Source organism: Lissotriton vulgaris, chromosome 10 (assembly GCF_964263255.1).
Source record: "Lissotriton vulgaris chromosome 10, aLisVul1.2, whole genome shotgun sequence".
Classification (NCBI taxonomy): Eukaryota; Metazoa; Chordata; class Amphibia; order Caudata; family Salamandridae; genus Lissotriton; species Lissotriton vulgaris.
Window position 1 is genome coordinate 91443544 of NC_141698.1, and position 21867 is coordinate 91465410.

Consider the following 21867-nt stretch of genomic DNA (forward strand, 5'->3'; position numbering starts at 1 on the left):
GGCCGGACGCCCGTTAGCCTTAGCCAGGGGAAGTCACTGCTCTCCGTGGCTTGCCACGCGATACGGATGCTACCACCCCTACTGTTGCTGATCTCAGGGGTCAGGACCGGAGGCATCGGGTAGAGAAAGCCGGCATGGCCCTTAGAAACGTGTTTATTTCCTGTGGTATCCACTGCTCCTCATCTGCTAGCACCTGAACAGTGACTAGGAGGCTGCTAGTGGATGAGGTCAAGGGTCAACTCTGTAGTGACATAGTAAAGTCACTTTGCATGACCCCTCGCTCGTTACATCTTGGATTTTTCCGAATCAACGTATTTATGAAAGGGAAGAGAGGGCTTTAATGCACGGAAGTATAATCCACCAAGCACTACTTCTGGTCGCAATTATTGAAGGTGAGCTCACAACTAAACCAAAGAGCTAGAATTTGACCTTCGTGTTTGTGCAAACTGCAAACCACTACTTCTCCGACCTCAAAAAAGATAAGAATTAAACAACTCAATAGCATTTGTTTAATGACCATTTGAAGGGTGAAAGGCTGAAATGCATCAGGGTTAATAGCTGTGACGTGCAGATTGAGATGTAGTCAGTGTATATCCAAATCACTGAGTTATTTTATTGTCCTCGTCTGGGTATCTGAAGGTGGAACACACACCACGTCTTGAAGATACTCTCTCAATGACATGTAGAACGTCCCCCCTTCCCCCTCCCTCCGCCTGCAGCTCTCCTCTGTCCCGCTCCCCCCCTCCGTCCGCTGCTCTCCTCTGTCCCGCTCCCCCCTCCCTCCGCCTGCAGCTCTCCTCCGTTCCGGAACGTGAATAACATTTGTGCAACCCTCATATAAACAATGAGCCCGAGCAACAGAGGCGTGAGTCAAGATGTACAAGGGCGATACGAGTGGTAGGTTCTCCGGTCAATGGGGCAATTGCAAGCACCAGACCAGGAAATGCGCCTCTCGTGCGAAAAACAAGCTTTAGCAGAAATCTTCATGCAACTTCTTGGATGGAATGCACGTTCCAGGCATTACATGATTTTCTCCTCGCACAAACACACGGTGAGTCACAGGTGTAGTACAGGTTTGCAGACAGGCTCTGAGTGGCGGGTTGTTGTGGTCTGACTGCGTGTTTGTATGTTTCCAGTGAGACTGTGCCGCAGGCCAGGCTCAGGGAAGCATATCCTATTGTTACGAGGCTGGACGCCCGTTAGGCTTAGCCAGGGGAAGTCACTGTTCTCCGTGGCTTGCCACGCAATACGGACGCTACCACCTCTACTGTTGCTGATCTCAGGGGTCAGGACCGGAGGCATCGGGTAGAGAAAGCCGGCAGGGCCCTTAGAAATGTGTTTATTTCCTGTGGTATCCACTGCTCCTCATCTGCTAGCACCTGAGCAGTGACTAGGAGGCTGCTAGTGGATGAGGTCACGGGTCAACTCTGTAGTGACATAGTAAAGTCCCTTTGCATGACCCCTCGCTCGGTACATCTTGGATTTTTCCGAATCAATGTATTTATGAAAGGGAAGAGAGGGCTTTAATGCACAGAAGTATAATCCACCAAGCACTACTCCTGGTCGCAATTATTGAAGGTGAGCTCACAACTAAACCAAAGAGCTAGAATTTGACCTTCGTGTTTGTGCAAAATGCAAACCACTACTTCTCCGACCTCAAAAAAGATAAGAATTAAACAACTCAATAGCATTTGTTTAATGACCATTTGAAGGGTGAAAGGCTGAAACGCATCGGGGTTAATAGCTGTGACGTGCAGATTGAGATATAGTCAGTGTATATCCAAATCACTGAGTTATTTTATTGTCCTCGTCTGGGTATCTGAAGGTGGAACACACACCACGTCTTGAAGATACTCTCTCAATGACATGTAGAAACAGAAAAAAAGTGATGGGTGGAATTCTTCAGTTAACCCCAACCACTGGTAAGTACTGATTTTTTGTGCCTACTATACCACTCCAGCCATAGACCATCGCATGCAAGCCAGCCTTGGTCATGAGCCAGTAGAAACAAGAAGCACTGAACTGCCACCCTTGACCTCATCCAGATGGGACCACATTGGTGTCAGACGATTTAGGCCTAATCTGTGAGATGCAACTTGGGCCAAAGGCACAGTGAGCACAGGCCCACAGATGGGGGTGCCTGTTGCACTTAGGATGTCTCACCTAGACAAACAGAAAGGTGGATGGTGGAATGCTTAAATTATTTGCATCTGCTGGTAATTAATTAAAGTCACACTACAGGCCACTGCTTTTTAGGTCGAGGGACTTATAAGCTGCGAAGCAGCTTCCGGTCCGGAGATCTTATGTTTTGGAGTAGGGCACTTTAGACCCGCCTCTCAGCTCCGTTCGCTTCCATTGGCTGGCTTCCTAAACGGAGACCAGCCATTGGAAGAGAAGGGAGTCACTCCAAACAAGCCCCGTGTTTTTCGGATTTGGGGGCGTAAGTTTTGCTGTTCTTTAGACAGTGACATCGTCCGTCACTCAGGACAGCAAAACACGCCCCCAAATCCGAAAAATGTCGGAAGCTTGAGGCTGCCATTTTGCTGCTGGTAAGGTTGAGGTAGGCTGCTCTCGCTTTCCTCGTTTCTTTTCCCCACTGTTCCATTGATTTTCCTTTGTCTCCTTCTTGCTATTTCCCTGTAGACTCCCACCTCCCTACTCCCTTTCGCTCTCACCCGTCCTCCCAGTCCGTAGGTCCCTGCTCCGGCAGGCTCCCTCTTGGCGCATCTCGTCCTGCGCGCTCCTCGTCCTGCGCGCTCCTCTCCCCTGTAACCTCCCACCTCCCTACACTCTCACTCCCAGCTCGCCTCCATCCAGTCTCCCTCCTCCCTCTACCCTCCCATCCCCAGCAGTCTCTCGAGCGCTTCTGGAAACGAGTGATTACTGCTGCTAAGGAAGTGCTTCTTGCTATAAGTGATATCGAGCTGAAATATGCGGGGTCTCCAGACACAAACCACCTTTCCAGCTGTGTTTTCAAGTCTGCTGGTTTTGTGCTTCGTGTTTTCCCAGTGCCTTCTAGGGGTTGTTGTGCTGGCTTTGCCTTTCCCATTCTGCAGCTTGCTGCTTATCTCGGGAGGGCGGTGCCAGGGATGATAGGTCGGTTTCTGGTTGGTTTGCCGTTCGCTGCAGCTGGTGCTGCTGGCACTGTCTGGGAAGGGAATTTCCAGCCCTGTGTATTCCCCGTCCAGGGGCGGTGCTCAGGGCTGCAGGTTTTAGAACAGATACGGTGTGGGTGTAACCTGCTCTACCTGCTATTAAAAAAAGTAATTTCTGTGCACGCGCTCATCCGTACTTCATGCTGCAACCATGTGCCACGGTGCTCAGTGGTGCAATCCTAGAGGTGTGGGTGCTCACGGCCCCAGGGTAATAACTCTCTCCTACTCACTATCAACTACTCACTCTACTACTCTACTACTTACTCTGTGTGTGGGTGCTAATGCAATAGGTCTTGCATCTGCAAGCAATTAAGCTATTGGCAATATAAATGACAATGCCATTTATTTATGATTAAAAAAAAAAAAAGAAATGTCATGAGCAATGCCAATAGCTCTACCTTTAATAATGCCGAGACCATTGCATTGTAAATGCTTGTTAAATACTGACTTTGTGTTTCTCCCAGCAATGCACTCTTAACATATGGGGCCTGATTCACAGAACAAACTTTAGACAAAATCCTAAATTTACTACCATTTTGGTATTCACAGAAGGCACTTACTCGTTTTGGTATTCACAGAAGGCACTTACTCATTTCGGGATTCACAGAAGTTAGGAGTCCTAACTTTACTGCTCCTAAACTGAGAAAAATCCTACCTTTAAGACTTTCGGTATTCACAGAAGGAATTTAGGGGTCCCAAAGTTAGGACTCCTAACTTCTGTGAATACCGAAATGAGTAAGTGCCTTCTGTGAATACCAAAATGAGTAAGTGCCTTCTGTGAATACCAAAATGGTAGTAAGTTTAGGATTTTGTCTTAAGTTTGTTCTGTGAAACTGGCCCATAATCCCTAACATTAAAGAGGATGTGTGACTCCTACACCTTGAAACCTCCATTGTCTTATATAACATCCTGTCAATTGATTTACAAACCTGTATGGTTTATTGTGTGCATGTAACGTAAAGTGATCTGACACCCTACAATAGGATAAGTAGCGCTACAAAAGAATTAAATAAAAAATGAGTAAGGTCTATCTGTGTAAATACTCGTATAGACTGATACATCTGACAAATGTAAATGTACAGGGATTTATATAGCGCAAATCACCAACAACTGGATCTCCACCTGCACAGTCACTCTGAGCCCCCTCACAAGCATAGCAAAACTGAAAGATCCAAACCTTAAGTCAATTGGTATGGGGAGGAACTCCAGATGCCAAAACACCAGAGCACAGATGTAAATGTAAATGTACAGGAATTTATATAGCGCAAATCACCAAGCGGTTTCTAAGCGCTTGCTTAGGGAACCCGTCCTGGTATTCCCCTGTGAGATAACCCCAGCAGGGTATCCGCAAGGTAAAAGCCAGGCATCCCACCGCAAGGGGCCGTTGTGGACATTAAGCAAGCTATTGCCCAGAGTCGCAGAGTGTGAACCCGTGAATCGAGTAGGCACAGGAGTGAGAATTGTCGATTCCATGGACATTTTAGGACTCAAGACCCCGCCAGGCCGGGAATTGAACCCTGATCCCGGGCTGACCTCGGCTTCCAGGTCTGCCTCCTCTAACCAGTGAGCCACACTTCTCCACAATCATGAAATGCATGCATATCTTTAATATACTGGAATCGAACAAAGTCAAGAGCTTGCCCCTAAGTCGTAGTTTCTCTTAAGTACTTGTGAAGTGATAAGCTGTGTGCCTTTGATTCCCCCCAATGGCAGCGGCATCTAGGTATTAGGTCCAGATAGCTCCCAGGCAGGATGATACTGGAACAAAACATGGGCTAAGGGCCCTCTAAATTCAGCCCAGCTGGAAGTGAAAATAAGACAACCTTCTCGCCACCCTTGATGCTCCTAACAGCAAACAGACAACATGCAGGTGCTGCAGACACCTTGACAATGGGACAAGTTCCGCTTATTTTACTGGGGCCAGATGTACCCCGATTGAGCTCAATACTAGGTGCTGTGTGGAGGATCCAGGGGACCCCCCTTCATACTTGCACTGCTTTACACATGTGCACACGCATAAAGGTATCATAAAATGGGCCAAGACCATCAATTCCAATCTTGTTTACAACCACAAACTGAAATCTTTTTGGTCCATTGTGCATACCAGGTTATTCCCTATCTCCACTTTAGCAAAACCCTGATTTACACCCAAATGAACCTTGTGTACCTTATGCAAAGTAATCAGAAAAGCGACAGTCAATGAATCAATCCGCTGTTTGCAAGACGAGTGTCGGAAGCTGATACATGTGTGAGAATTTTTTTTGTAATCATAACAATGCATTGTGTCTGCATAATGTACAGCACTTATGCAGAAAGATAGCAAAAGTAGCAAAAGACCCTAGTCTATGGGATAAACATAAACTATGCATGCAATATATCTCTCCCATTCACTGTGGGTTGGCCTTACTAGTTCTCACGCAGACTATCCTTCATCCAAGCCTCCACAAAATACTTGTGTAATCCTGAAGCTAAACCTAAAACTCTTATTGTATTCTGCAGTTAGAGGTAGCCACCAACATTGTTTACAGTGGATGTAGAACATAGTGCTCTGAGGCAGCCGTATAGCTGTAGGGTTGACACTAAAAAGCACATATATATACCCAGCGGCGGCCCGTGCAGGTAAAAGCGGTAGCACGGTGGGGCCAAGTTGGGGGGGTGATTCAACAGACGACCATGAGGGAAAATTAAATAAATAATTATTTTTCCCTTGTGCTCGTCTGTCGAAATCCCGCCCCCCTGCTCTTACCTGCTCGGGCCGCTGCTGGAAATACCATGATAAAGCACATTTTGTGAATTAGTCTCTCTGACGTGCACATAAATGGGCAGAAAGGTCATATGTTATGTGTAAGTGCACACCTAAATTGTACTTTGCGCAACTTACTCGTCTTCTGCGGACCCATGTGAAACCCCCTGTCGTTCTTTGTGAGTTGTGTGTAGTTGAAAGTTTCTGGGAAGGCTGTGTTGTACAACATTCTCTCTTCAAGGGTCATGATCTTGCATAAACTTCATTTGACAATCGAAGTGGCATCTACAAACAGGTTTAAATCACTCTAATCTCCCTCCATTCCATCCTGTTCATCCTCTGATTTTACGACAAATTAAGAAAATACGGCCTAGATGTATCATCGTTCCTATTTGCGATTTCTTAATAGCGATTTTTAGCGAATCGCTATTAAGAAATCGCAAAATGGGATGTATGTTTAAAATTGCTTTTTTTTTGCGATTCCTTATTATTCCTAATTTGCGAATTCGCAAGTTGCGAATTCGCAAATAAGGAATAATTTCCCATTCATTCCTATGGGCCAGGAGGCCCATAGGAAGGATTGTGAAATAATTCTCAAATTGCAAATTCGCAATTTGCTAATCGCAATTTGAGAATTATTGCAAGGGTGCAGGGGTTTCTCATGGACACCCTGCTGCACCCCTGAAACTTACATGTGTGTGCATATGGCGCACATACATGCCCTATGGGCATGTATGTGTGTCACATGCCACCTTCAAAATTGCTTAGTTGTGAATTTTGAAAGGAATTCGCAAATTAACACCAACCTCAAATTGGTGTTAATTTGCGATTTCTTAACCTGAATTCGCTGATTGAAATTGCTTCATAATTGCGATTCCTTAAATGCTTAATCAAAATAAGGAATCGCAATTTTTTGCGATTCCTTATTTGGCTAATTTCTCATACATCCCAAAAGATGCAAAATGTCCGTTTGCGATTCGTTAAGGCCGAAATTCTGCGAATTTCGGCCTTAACAAATCGTAAAAGGCTTGATACATCTAGGCCCAAGTTGCCTTGTCTACGTTCTGTGAAGTAGTTTGAAGCTTATAATGTGGGTTTACTTTTGAAATGTAAGTTAAGTTTACAAACAAAGGCATTATTGTGATCTGAGGACCCTATGACCGTGGCTCTGACGTCCCATTTCCTTTGAAACAAGAATGGGTTCTGCGGAGCAGCCATCCGCAGCGACAAGTCAATCACGCTGCGTGCATGAGCGCTCAGGCAGTTTTGTTTTGCCTCGTCGAGCTCACTGGGCACTGGGATAGAAAATGTGTGGCAGCCTAGTTATGCCCATTTCCGGATGAAAGGAGGCAATCTTTTAGTTTGTGCAGCAGTTTTTTTTCTGCAATGCCCTTGGTAGTTTTCTTATTTTGATTTTCACACAAGTGGGTGCCAGAGTCGGAGACACTTAATGACAGCGCCAGAGAGAAAATAACAGAACAGCACTGTGCAGGGGTGGAACCATTAGCAACAAAATAGAAGGGCAGAATAGATGGGTTGGAGCTAGCAAAGGAAACACTGGGAACAGGAATAGCTCCGACTTGCATTTGCAGGTACAAGCCAAACCTACAGTGTTATAACATAACCTAGCATATATATGAAAACTGGCATTAGCTATACTTAACCCCTTCGACGCTGATGACGGAACCGCTCCGTCATCAGCTGAGGGCGCGATGTGCTGAAGACGGAGCGGTTCCGTCATGGCCCGCTCGGAACGCCTGCGCGGCGCGGATTCCGCGCCTGCGCTGAACGTTCTATTAAGCGGGGCGGGCCATGACGGAACGCTCTGTCATGAGCACAGCTCAACCGAGGCTGGTGACGGAGCGGTTCCGTCACCAGCATGCGGCCGCCGCGCGGCTGCCCCGCCCCCTTAGCACTGCGGCGGAATAGCCGCCGCAGTGAAGGGGTTAAGAAACTGGAGAGTGCACGAGAGACACACAGGCAGCCATAGATGGAGCCAGCTTGAAAAAAGTAGATGGGGACACATACTTAGTAACAAAAAGACATACAGAGGCGTAAATACAGAAAATAAGGGACTCATAAAAATCAACAGCGAATGGTAAATAGGCAGCCAGGGAGATATTGACAGACAGAAGAGTGACAGACACTCAAATGATGAGAAGGGAGAGGCAAACACTGCCACACAAAAGAAACCTCTCCCACCCATCAAGTACACATCTGGGGCCTCATTTACAAGTCTGGCAGCGCCGCAAGTCCTTTGGCTGAGCTACCCTACGCCAATCCGAAAGGGCCGGATTGCACCGGATTTACAAGATACAATGCATTTCTGTCCTTTCAGCCAGCACACAATTTGCAGCCGAGGGCCAGCGCAGGCACCCTTGCACCAAAGGGTGTCTGTGTAGTTGGTATGATTGTTTCTGTGCAGGGAGGGGTAGCTTCCTGCACAAAAACAATCATGAGTGGCATTTTCCTCGTTCTATGTGAGCTGTGGAATGCAACACATGTGGAAAGAGGAAAAAACGAGGAGAAATGTAGACATTTCACATTTCTCATGGTTATGCCTGCTCTGCAGAGGCGTAGGTTTGCGGCGCTGCCCCAGGTTTACCTGATATTGTAAATCTGGGGCAATGTCAAAATCCATCGGGTTTGAGTGGGAACACCCAAAGCAAAGTCCATGGAACGTCTCATGATGGAGAGTAAGGCAACGCAGCGCATGGGCGGCCTTGCCTTACTCCATATCGATGAGGCCATGCAAAGCCTGGAAGGGTGGGTTTGCGTCCCCTCTTAGATATGATTGAGAGGCTTGCGCCACCGGATCATCATAAAAAGTGACTCTTCGGCAGCGCAGGCTTCTTGTAAATGAGGGCGCAGATGCGTGAAAAACAAGCGAAAATTAAGAAATCCAAATGCCTACAAAAAAATGGAGAGACAGAGACACACGCCACCGCACATGGAGAGTCAGAGAAACAACAGACATAACAAAAGATATAGGAAGAGACAGAAAGCATCTTCCTTGGTAATTTCAATCTGCACTGGAACGATTACAACAAGTTGGTCATGTGTCTTTTTTTTATCAACAGTCATCTCCTACAACACTACCAAAATGTCATGAACTGTAAAGGAGTCCTTTTTGACAAGATCATATCAAAGGCTGTCCTACTGCCTGCCTAGGACCCACCCCAGTGTATTGGCTGTTCGTGCTGACCTCTGTCCGCCCGGAAACCTTAAGTCAACTGAAAAAAATACAATGTGGTTTTACAACACCAAGGGGCTTATCTGCAAGCCCCTTGTGCCGCCGGTACGTCACTTTTTCCCATATAAAGTTGATGCACTGGCGGCGCAAGGGGCTTGTAAATAAGCACCCAGGAGCATAGACATTACTGCTCTTCCCAACAGAGCTCAATTAAACCTTCTGTTCTTTTTTCTCAGTAAGACATTGAATCTACTATCAATGAAATGACAAGAGCTTGAAGGAATGTATTGAATACATGTATTGGGCCCGATTCACAGAATGAACTTAAGACTCAATTCTGAACTTACTACTATTTTGGTATTCACAGAATGCACTTACTACTTTTGGCATTCAGAGAAGCTTGGATTTTGTCTTAAGTTTGTCTTAAGTCTGTCTTAGGTCCATCTTATGCTTGTCTTAAGACAAATTTAAGACAAAATCCTAACTTCTGTGAATACCAAAAGTAGTAAGTTCATTCTGTGAATACCAAAATAGTAGTAAGTTTAGGATTGAGTCTTAAATTCATTCTGTGAATCGGGCCCATTGTGTGATTACTTAAGAGAATCCATTTATCAAAAATTGTAAAAAAAATCAATCTACCTACTTATCTGAAGGCCTTACATGACAGTGTATATTTGTGCATCCAGCATACCACTATGGTTCTAAGTGCACGGTGCAGTGTCTGGCAACTAGTGCAACCCTCCTGCTTCTCCTGTTTCTTTACAGGTTGAGCTCAGCCTGATACATATCAAACTCTTAAAATCTATTACTTATTGTTCGTAGAGGTCGTGGCCAGAAACCTGTGTGTATGATACGCAACCTCCTAAGAATTTAGGGGCTTATTTACAAGCCTCTTGCGCAGCCGTGGTTGGTAGTAGGTGTTCCTGCAGGGCGGTGAGTGGGGAGGGGCAGGGTGGGGGGTAGTAATGTATGGATTACGGAGCTTTACAGGTAAGTAAACATATAAATAAATAAAACGAATTTCGTTGCGAGCACTGCATCGCCACCCTGGCCCTCCCCACGTCACCGCCCTGCAGGAACACCTACTACCGACCGCGACTGCTCTTGCGCCACCTTTGCGTCATTTTTAACATAGGAAAAGTGATGTACGGGTGGAGCAAGGGGCTTGTAAAAAAAATCCTTAGAGGTACTACATCGGAGCCTCGGTGTGCAGTTCAAGTCTTTCATTTAACAAGGTCCACACCGGTGATACATTTGCCAGACTTTGCGCGGTGCGGTGTTCTTTCCAGGGAATATTTTTTATTTTTTTTATTTATGCGTTTTTATATAGCGCGGACTTTACCCGAAGGCGTCAGAGCGCTTCACAATAGGGACAGAAAATTACAAATGAACAAATTACAAAAGCAGACGATAAGTTACATGAGGTAAAAGTGACAATATAAGAGGTGTTGTGGCGCTACCTTGGTAAGTGCCCATGACGTAAGAAGATGGGCTTCAAAAACCAACGTCGAGTGTCCTAAACAGCTCGTCAACAGCCTATCAAGTGTATCAATGACTCTTTTTTTGTAATCACACATTCTGCATCGTACAATACGAGCCAGGGATGTCCAGGCTGTATTCAACTCTTGTATTGAAAGTGATGCTAACCTGTCCCATTGTGCTTGTTTTAAGCATTGCTTCCCAAACACTTGGTGCAGATAAGCTTGTGTGCTGCGCTTGATATAAGATGCTATTAATAGAGAGTAAATGCTTTTTGCAGACAAAGCCTTATGTCGGTTTCTCTTGATAGTTGGAACAGTTGCTTTTTTATTGATGCTTTAATTGCAGTGTAAGTGATTGATTCTTCCGACCAATTTTCTATAGCCAGAATTAACGTTTCCGCTGCTATGTTTAGGTAGCCATGCCACGGATTGTTCCCAGTAATGAAGATTGGTGTTAAATCCTCTTTCATTGAGTGATGGGGTGCTGAAATTATACCCCAGAAATATTTAGCATGTGCGGCCATGCATTCAAGTTTTTGTGCTACAAGGTCCACCTACAGGCGAATTAATGTGTGGCCCATATACGGAGGTAGTTGAAAGAGTCGTTTGTACCCCAAACATTATAATTTGTCTAATTCTGACCCGAGTATACAGGAAAGGCTCGGTGGGCATAGCTGACTGTAGGTATGAGCTTTGCTTTTATCCCCCTCGGGATGGCCTCGGTCGTAGGACAGATTAGGCTAGTGTTTAAGTTGCACAGGGTGTATACAACCGCCTTTCCTTTTATTTTCATATTGTGCTGGTGTGTGGTGGGCTTTACAGTGTCGCTAAACCATGCGCTAGGGTAGGTATAGTTCAGACACACTCTATTTTCTGAGACGCAAGCCTCCATTTCTGGGTCCTTTTTTTAATGGATATGAATAGCGCCTGAAAATCACCACTTTTGCATCACTTGCATTGAACACCAGGGGCCATATGTAAGTAATTTTTGTTTCGCGATTTTTTGGGAATCGCAATTAGAGAATCGCAAAACGAAATGAAGGTAGGATTAGCAATTATTTTTGCGAATCCCAATTATTCCTTATTTGCGAATCGCAAATTGAGATTCGCAAATAAGGAATACCTTCTCATTCATTCCTATGGGCTAGAAGCCCCATAGGAATGAATTGGAAGACATTCTCAATTTGCGATTCTCTATTAGAGAATCGCAAATTGAGAATGCAATTTCAGGATTGCAAGGGTGTCAATAGGACACCCTGTTGCACCCCTGAAATTAACATGTGTGCACATGTGGCCCACATACATGCCCTAAGCGCACGTATGTGACCCACATGGCACTTTGAAAAATGCCAAAAAGTGCATTTTTCAAAGAAATCGCAATTTACCACCAACCTCAAGCCACTATTCGCACAACTTGGGTGCTTCCTACATTGCATTTAAAGAATCGCAATTTGCAATTCCTCAAATGCAATCGCAAAATAAGGAATTGCAAATTTTGCGAATCCTTATTTTGCGTGAGGATTTTTGTGTGCTACATAGCACACTGCCCTAATTGCGATCTGCGAATTTCAGCATTTGCGAGCGCAATTAGGCTTCCTACATATGGTCCAGGTCACTCCTTTAGTTGTATTTGTTCAAAGCGTCCAGTGCTTTCTGAAGTCCTATTTCCGCTGGGTCTAAAAGGATAAACTCTTGGCTGATCGCTCGACTGCCCTTCCTGGCTAAAATCCTCGAAAAGGCAATGAACAAGGATCTTATTGTATTTAGGAAACTAATGAAACCCTGAACCAGGATCAACATGGTTTTAGAGCCCAGTATTACTCCTTACTGGAGGCCTATGAAGAAATTCGCAGAGTTGTGGATGTGGGGGGAAGAGCAGCGCTAATCCTTCTCGATCTCTCAGCCGCACTTGATACTTTTAATCATGAGGTCTTTATCAAGCGGCTTGAGAGAATCAGGATTGATGGGGCAGCCCTGGCCCTCCTTAACTCATTTCTAACTAACAGGTTACAGAGAGTGGAATTGAATGGCTTCAAATCTAAGCTTTTCTCCCTGTTGTGTGGAGCCCCGCAGGGATCATCTTTATCCCCGACGCTGTTCAATATTTATATCACCCCTCTGTTAGAGCTCATACAATCCTGTGAGTTGTCGGCTGTTTCTTACGCCGACGACCCATAAATTATTGTCGCCATTCCTAAAGATGATGGTCCCGCTGCCTCAAACCTTAAATATTGTCTGACTCAAGTATCTATCTGGATGTGAAGAAACTTCTTAAAACTAAATATTGAGAACATTGAGGTGATTTTCTTTGGGAAGAACCCCAACTTTTGGAACTCAACTGGTGGCCAACAGATTTCGGCCCATTACCCACACCTGTCCCAAAAGTTAGAAATCTTGGCATGATCTTTGATGACCAGCTCAGTTTTGCAGAGCACACCAACAATACCACCTCCACATGTTATTTTATCATTAGATAACTGAACAAAGTGACCCTTTCATCCCACAGGATATCCAAAGAAAATGCTGTGGTCGTGCTTATCCTTTCCAGGATAGGTTAATGCAATGCCTTGTATCGAGGCATCACGAAAGCCGTACTTACAAAGGTACAATCACTGAAAAACGTGGCAGCCCGGCTCCTCCTGAAAGTGAAAAGGGGGGGCCCTCGGCCCCCCCGCCCGCATGGCGGTGCGGCGATCCCCTCTCCCCTTGGCTCCCGGGGGTGGGGGGCGTGATCTCCCGGCGTCCAATGGTTACGCGGGAGGTGTGCGCCACACCACCGGTTGGCCGGCGCCCGATCCCTGACCCGGAAGGCGTGGTACAGACTTCTGGGTCAGAGGGGCAGGCGGCGAGGGGCGGGGGGAGGGGGCGGCCCGCCCTCTCCCCGCGTCCCTGGGAATAAAGGAGGGGGGAGCGCTCAGGTGGCCCTTCTTGTCGCCTGACGCTCCCCCACACTGGAAAGTGCTTGCACTACCATCTGATAATTTTTCTTCGATACTGCCCACAATGGGCCCTACGGTCTACAACAGCTCATTTATAAATGTCCCCAAGACAAAGAGAACTAGATGGGGGCAGGAGTTTACAATACCTTGGAGGTCAATTCTGGAATTCTCTTCCGTTGACCTTGAGCTCTCAGCCCAGTCTGCCTTGTTTTAGGAAACAGCTCAAAACAAGGCTCTTTGTATCACATACAAGGTAAGCTGTACCTACTGACCATTGACCGGATTCTTCCTTGAGATTTTCTGCTGATAGCGCTGAGACACCTTGATATTTGTGTGCTTCAACAAAATCTTACTCACTTTACTTACTATATGATCATCAGCGTATTGCATAAGAAAGACCTTGTTGTGTCCAATCCTTGGAGTCACCACGTTAGCTCTCGATTGCGGGGCCCAAGTCGGCTGTTTTCTGTTGTTTATTGTTTTGTCTATTCCTTTCAGATATGTATTGCTTTTTGTCTTTATTCCTATGTTCCGTATTTGAAAATTCTATAAAATAAATTAATTTTAAAAAAAAGTCTGCTGTATATAAGTTAAATAAAATAGGGGCAAGAACACACCCTTGCTAGAGCCCACAATATGTTGGAATTTTTTATTTTTTATGTTGCAGTATCACTAGAAAGCTTTATGCGTACCCATGTCTTGGTGTAGAGTGACATAATGTCTTTCAACAGTTTGTTTGGTATATTCCAATCTTGCATTCTGCCATAATTTATTGCGCACTACTCCGTCAAAAACAGCGGAGCAGTTGATGAAGCAGGAAAAACAGGAATGCTGATAGGAGTGGCTGCTTGTTGCATTTTATAGGTGAGGGCCACAATGTTAGCTATTGTCGATTCTCCCTTGCGGACCTCGGTTTGATAAAATGGAAGCACGCCCTCTTCTGTGATCCATTAGCTAACTGTTCTAGTAGATGCTTGCGTATGCCTTCCCATTGGTGTCCGATAAGGCAATGAGCCTGTAGGTCTTGGGGTCTGTATTATCCCCCTTCTTGTACATCGGTTGAAGTAGGGAACCACGCCATGAGTCTAGAATATCCTTTTCTATTTTGTACTCTAGGTACAGCGGAGTGAGGACTGTTTGTTACCTGAATAGAGACCCGGGGAGACCATTAGATCCCAGTGCTCTCTTTGTATCTTCTTTAAGATTTTGGTTATGATCTGTAGTGTACACCCAGCAATATATGTTCTGTCTTTGCACGATGTGTGGACACTTTAGCGTCCTTTGCCATGCACAGGGTGCATAAAGTTTCACTACTCTGCATTAGGTTATTTGGAGTCTAAGTGTATTGGGCTGCAACATGAGTTATCTATTTGTCAGTTAAACCTGAGATATGCCTTTCACTCTTGCTATAACATAAGGTGTTAATGTGATACCAAAATTACTGCTGTTTATTTTGTGATAGTAGGTCAAAACATGTTTAACCAGTCTGCCTCCTGATGTTTTCTCTTTTGGAACCACCCAAGAGGTTTGTGTATCTTTTTAATTGTTCCTTAACCTTAATTTTCAGGTGCTTTTTTAACCTCCAGCATGTGGCCAAGAGTGTGGTAGTTTATATTACTTTATTTGGGCCAGCAGTTTTGGTTTTCGGTCCTTAGGTGAGTGGACCCCAGGTAGGAGACCTGGTTGGACCAGCCTTTGATCATACTTTTTCAACATGTGCGGATATTTTTCCTCTTCTTCAGCATGAACTAGGATTCCCCAGCTCGCAAACTTTTCTTTTTCAGATACCACTCTTTTTGACATGCCCGCATTTTTCCAATTTTTTTTAGGTTTCTCTTGAGTTGCCTTGACCTATTAAGTCAAATTGAACGCTTAATGTGTCTTCACTTTTAGTGGAAGCTTTTGCGGGTATGTGTTGTAAAAGTTGAAGTATGTTGGATCGATTGATTACATCTAGTTTGCACCAAGATTCATATTGTGTGGTAAACATTGTTTTTTTGTAGTCCTACCTCATCTTCTGGGATACAGCTTGCCATGTCTTTAGCTGGGAGCCTAGTGTCACATAGTGAGCGGGGAAGGATTTTTGTGAGTTGGGGGCTGTGCGCCGGGGTATCATATGTGGGCCGCCTAATGGCATCCAATGTCTCTGTACTTATGATTGGAATGTTTGATCCCAGTATGAGGGCATTATTGGTTCCCTTGAAGGACTGAATTGAGGAATTTGGTACACTAAAAGCAAGAAGAACCCTCAACCCCTTCCACAAGGCTCTTGAAATATCTATAAAAAGAAAGAAAAGGCCTAGTAAAGCTTGAGAAAACCCAGAGACCTTTCCCTTTCCTTCTAATGTGACTCACTTTAGGGCCACAGGAAGAAGCTACGAATCTCACACTATCAGACCTAAGTCCTTTCACATCAAACTGCTCTAGCTGCCTCAAAGAATTGTCCAAAACATCTCTTCGAAGTGACTAAACAAACAAAAAACTGAGAGGCTTGGTCCACTCCACACCCCAGAAGAGAAGTATGAAAACCTTTTGAATTTTTCCGAAGAAATAGTAAAGTCTATTGAGCTTTTTTCTCTTCCAAAATGACCACAAGTTAATCTGTAAGGTGCAGACTATCTGGTCTTTGTTTGATGAAATCTCACAACAGAGCTACTTAATTACACCCACGTTTAAAACTTTGAAGCACTTGAATGGAGTTGTGGTTGGATCCATCAATAAAGACCTTGCCAAACATTTACTACTATATGGGTCACTTTAGTGAACTTGTAATTTATGCAAAGTAATCTCCAGTCAAGTATTTCTCTATCTTCTGGCTCCACCCCCAACTCATGTATGCAAGGGGCAGAATATGCTAAGTTAAGAAAGATAGATAGATAGATAGATAGATAGATAGATAGACAGATAGACAGATAGATAGATAGATAGATAGATAGATAGATAGATAGATAGATGTAGTGCCACATGAATAAATTAGTCGGCACAAAACTTGGCAATCACTTAGCCTAGTGAGCTAGCATCTAGCATACCTATTGTTGTTCATTTCCATGCAGGGGGGGGAAAAGTTAAGGGCAGTAAAAAAAGATGTGTGTTCCCCTTTTAGGTACCATAGGAAATTGTGCTTACCCTTGCAGCAAAAATTGCTAATGGATTTACCTTAAACGTTGCCTGAAAGTTCAACTTTAGTCAGAAAGCATGCTTTTTTGGTTTGATGATATACATTGTCCAGTTTTTGAGGAATGTGTTTAAAAAAGATACTGCATGGTTTGAAAACACTTTTACATATCTCGAACGTTTTAGTCTGTCGTAGTATAAGGACCTGACCCTTGGACTATTTAAAAAAAAATAATGCCCTCCCATTGGTTGAGGGAGCTCTGTGCTCTCGTTGACCATTTCGTATCCAGGCACTTAATTTAGGGCTGTGTATTCGACTACACTGAAAATATGTTTTAAAAAAAGTCATTTGACCAGTTTTGAAGGTCATGGATTTGTCACATCTGCAATGGTACTGGCAGACAGCGGACTCAACAACTAGACCGCAGACTCAATACACCTAACATGGCGCCTGAGGCCTTAACAACTCGACAGCAGATTATAGCCGTCATCACAGTCTAGTTGGTAAGGCAGACTGCCAGCGCCATATTGGCTATGCCACTCCTGTGGCTTGAAACACTAATCCTCAGACTACTAACACATTTGGGGGCATTTAAAATATAAAAAAGTAAACAGTAGCAACATTAAAAGAGCTCCCTCAGTCCGCATAAAAAATTAGAGGGTCTTCTTGCCTTACTCGACTTTTTTTCAGGGCACCGATTATGCTGCCCTTGTGAGACCGTGGACCTGGTGCGCCTAGGAATGAGGGATGTACTTCCTGTGATATCGACAGACTATTTTACATTTTAAAGGCTATTCTAGGATGCTGACTGGCTGCCAGGTCAGGTAACCTTGCACAAGAATAAAAAGTGCTACTTCCTTTTCAACAACTGGCAGAAATACATTTACTATGAAGCAAGAGACAATGTAGTCTGTTTCAACAATACAATGCTGGATTTTCAGATATGATGTCTCAGTCAGGAAAGGAAGGCCTGCTAGGAAAATCAACAGCACTAGAACATGGGGGGTGGGGGGAGGAGGGAGATGTGCTGTGCCTGAGGATGGAAGAGAAAACTACTCTAATCTGTTAAATCTTTTGTAGGCACTCAGAGGAGAAAAGAAAATGTGTGCAGATTTACATGTAATCTCTGCAATGTCAAGAGGCCACTAATCATTTGGAATAACCACCATGCAGAGACACTTAGGGGGTCATTGGGATGGCGGGCGGACTTAGTCTGCCTGCCATCCTATCGGTCTTTGGGACCGCCCGCCATAAGGGCGGGGGTCCCATGGGGGGGCATTAGGATGCGCCCGCCACTGTGGCGGGCGCATCCTGCATGTTTAGCATTGTGGCGGGCGGGACTCTCAGCACCGCCCGCCACAATGCTAAACATGCACAAATGCATTTGCATTAACAAAGCGGCAGGCACCGCGTGTTGCCTGCCGCTTTGTTAATGCAAATGCAGGGGGTTACCACAGGTACCCCCCCTGTGCACCCCCACCTCTCCTTCCCTCCAGGGGCCCGCAGGGGGCCCTGAAGTGAAGACCGCATGCCTTTCCGTGGCGGCATCGCCGCCACGGAAAGGCATCTATCCTGGGCCATCCTAATATGGCTGGCGGTGTCAAATAGACACCACCACCATGTTAGACCTTTTCCGCCCCGGTCGTAAGGCGACCGGGGCGGAAAAGCGGCGGACGGTCTTTCCATCCGCCGCGGTCACCCCCGCCATATTAATATGGCGGGGGGCATTTAGCTGAGGATGGCGGGCGGATTGCCCCCGCCAGGCCGGCGGTGGCTACTGCCAGCCTGGCGGGGGCAATCCGCCCGCCATCCTAATGACCCCCTTAAAATCCAAGCATGAGTAAGAGTTCACCAGGTGGCGGAGGGGAGGTTGCTAGACCAGGACACAACATTACCTAGCATGCCAGAAGAAATTCTCCAAAAACAGCAGGAGGAGATCAACCTGATCCTCAGTGTTCACACTCTGCTGTATGAAGCGCAAGGTGCATACCTGGCGTGGGGAACAGAACAAGAAGCTTGGGGATAAGATGGTGGTGGAACACCATCAGAAGTTCCACCGGTAATGAAGAAATGTAAACACTTGTAGAAGAAAAGTGAAAAAACACGAAAAATCTCTGACCTACAAACAACAAAATAAGATCTTGTCTCCAAGAACTTGCATCAGGTTGGGAGATGGCATGGGTGCATGGCACAGGCAATGGCCCTGTGGCCATGCCTGGCTTTCTTACAACCCAGAAAATAAAACATCAGCTAGAAAAGGATCAGCAGCTGTCATTGCAGCAGCTGTCATTGCTGTTAGTGCATACTCGGGGATTGTTAGTCAAAAGAACCTTCTCACTGCAAAGCTGCAGCGATATATTGGGTACTGGAAAATCCTACTCATCCTTACAAAGATGGCTCCCACAATAATCCAAAGAGCAGTGGCTATGCTCATTTACACTCATTAAATGGTACCTCCATATGCAGAGCAAATCTCACTAGGCAAATTTGCATCCTCCAACTTGAAACCTGGAATACAAGATATATTATTTGAATACATTAAACAACAGCAAAGTTCCCAAGATATAATTTCAACTTGTATCTCGGGCCATTTTGATCTGTGTTAGAAACAAAGCAAGGGTTTTTGTTAGATACGTTGATGGCCACTGAGTATTGATAGTTTTAACCGCCATTCTCCAATCATCTTCAAGTTAAGAAACAATTGTACAGACCAAGAAGATGTATCATGGCATTTTGTTTGATTGCCCGGGCAAACCTTGAGATGGGGGTTGGTGGGGGGCGAGTGTCACAAATTTAATTTTGAGGTAATTGATGTGAATGGTTTGAGTTGTTTTGTATCTATGAGCTAGAGTTGGTTGTGATAAGTTGGACGGCTAAGGGTTACAATATTATTAATTATTTTTGTGGGGGGGACTTAAGACAGACTGGTATTTAGGATTTTTAAATGGGGCATTTTTTGTTCTTAAAGGGTTGGGTATTTTTGTAAATGTATGGACATAGTTGGTCATCCCATTAATTTATCTCCATTTAAATACTTATTTCTATTGCCTTTTAGGTCCAATTTCAATGCAACTTTGTTCTGATTGAGTCACTTCATTTGCCATTAATGACTTAATTGCATTTATTTAATTCACTGGAAAAAATTACTATTTAGTAGTATCCTAGAATGTGCTTGATGAGTCTCAAACTGAATGCAGAACAAGATAAGTATATTTAATTGGTAAAATACGTAATAACATAATAAATCGTACTGCAAATTTATTGTCATATAGGAGAGTATCTATGATGTTTCAATCAAAAGTGTAGAGTGAAACAATTGATTAAGCAAAATAGTACAATAGCATATAGGTTCCTTCTAGTTACAATATCATCAAAGTAAGTTTTGCCAAATAAGTCATCTGCATTTACCATTAGTATCCAGTGCAATGAGATCCGCTGCATGCATGACCTCAACGTAAAGCCTCTGTTCGTTAGCTTCATAATAACACTTAATACTTATTCTTCCATATTTACTCTGTTCTGCTGACCTCTGCAGAAGCAAAAAAAAAAAATTCAATAAAGCAGTGCTTCTTAATCTTTTGACTTCTGTGGACCCAACATAATCATTACTGGAATCTGGGCACCCCCTCTGAATCATTGTTAGAATCCGGGGATCCTCACTGAGTCAGTACTTGAAGACGGGAAGCCCAGCTTAATCAATTTTAATTATTTGAACCTCAAAAAAATACACAAAATTAAAGAAACACATTTTAGTTTGTCCCTCCCGTTACCCAAACCTTGTTTACTTTATTCATCCACAAGCTCGCAATCTGTAAACACACCTTTAAATTGTGCTCCTATCTTGTCACATTTCCTATGCATTCAAAGACAGAGGTCAAGTGTCAGGATGTGTCTTTCATAGAGCTTGGTGTTTATTTTTCTTTCTCTGACTTCAAAGGGAGAGGATTTATGTGACAATCATGCTGGGTACTGGGGTCGGGGTCTGCTTGAGGAAGACTGTCCTATGTTATTTTTTTTCTAGCACACAACAAATGTAAATGTCTGTAAATAAACTGTGCTGACGATAAAATCAATACAGTGGGTGAAGACGTCCAAACATTATAATTTGTGCGCTGTATACTTTTATCAGTAAAACTGTATATGATTGCAAATGTAATGATAATTTCAATTGAAGATGTGTTGCCTGTGATGGCAATACGCTACCATACCATGCATACTCCACGTTACCCCACTCCACTCTACTCTGCACCTCTCCAAGCCACTTCACTCTACTCTGCACCACTTCCTACTACGCCACTCCACTCCATACTGCGTCACTGCACTGTTCTCTGCACCACTCGCACCACTCCACTCTACACCAAGTTACTCTATACCACTACACTCTACTCTGTTGCAATGCACTCTACTGCATACTACTCTACTATGCACCGCAGCATTGTTGGCCACAGCACTCTATGACACCCTACTCTGCAACACTGCACACTATGCCACATCACTCTACGCCAGTGCACTCTATGCCAATCTCTATGCCAATCCCATTCATGCCACTCTCATCTACTCTGTACCACTGCACTCAACTCTGAAACATTCTACTGTAGGCCACTGCACTCAGCATCACTACACTCTACTCTGCACCTCTCTATGCCACTGTACTACATGCCACTGCATTCTACACCACTTTACTCAAAACCAATGCACTCTATGCCAATCTACACTGCACCACCGCACTCTGAGCCACTGCACTCTATGCCACTGCACTCAACCCCATTGTACTGTCACTACTCTATGCCACTTAATTCTACTCTGCACCACTGAACTCTATGCCACTGCTCTATATGCCACTGCTTTCTATACACTCTACTCTGTGCCACTGCACTCTACACCACTCTACTCTGCGCCACTGCACTGTACGTCAATGCAATCCATGCCACTCTTTTATACACCACTGTTCTCTACGACAATATACTCTGCAGCACTGCACTCTATGCCACTGTACTTTATGCCACTCTAGGCCACTTAACCCTACACCACTAAAGTCTGAGCCACTCTACTCTGCAACCACTTTAATCTACTCTGCACCACTACACTCTACGACACTCTACTCTATACCACTGCACTGTACACCACTTCCCTCTACTCTGAAACAATCTACTGTATGCCACTGCACTCTGTCACTCTATTCTACTCTACACCATGCCCCTACACACACGCCACTCTAAGACACTGCATTCTGTGCCACTG

The 21867-nt window shown here is 44.7% G+C and overlaps 1 protein-coding gene across 1 annotated transcript in view; it reads right to left on the reverse strand.

Annotated features, from left to right (window-relative positions):
- Nucleotides 1–21867, reverse strand: part of BAIAP3 (BAI1 associated protein 3) — a 564909-nt gene that overhangs the window by 36133 nt on the left and 506909 nt on the right. The window contains exon 30 of the mRNA XM_086940582.1: nucleotides 20035–20155. Within this exon, the coding sequence (XP_086796708.1) occupies nucleotides 20035–20155 (121 nt within the window). The remainder of the gene's footprint in view (nucleotides 1–20034; nucleotides 20156–21867) is intronic.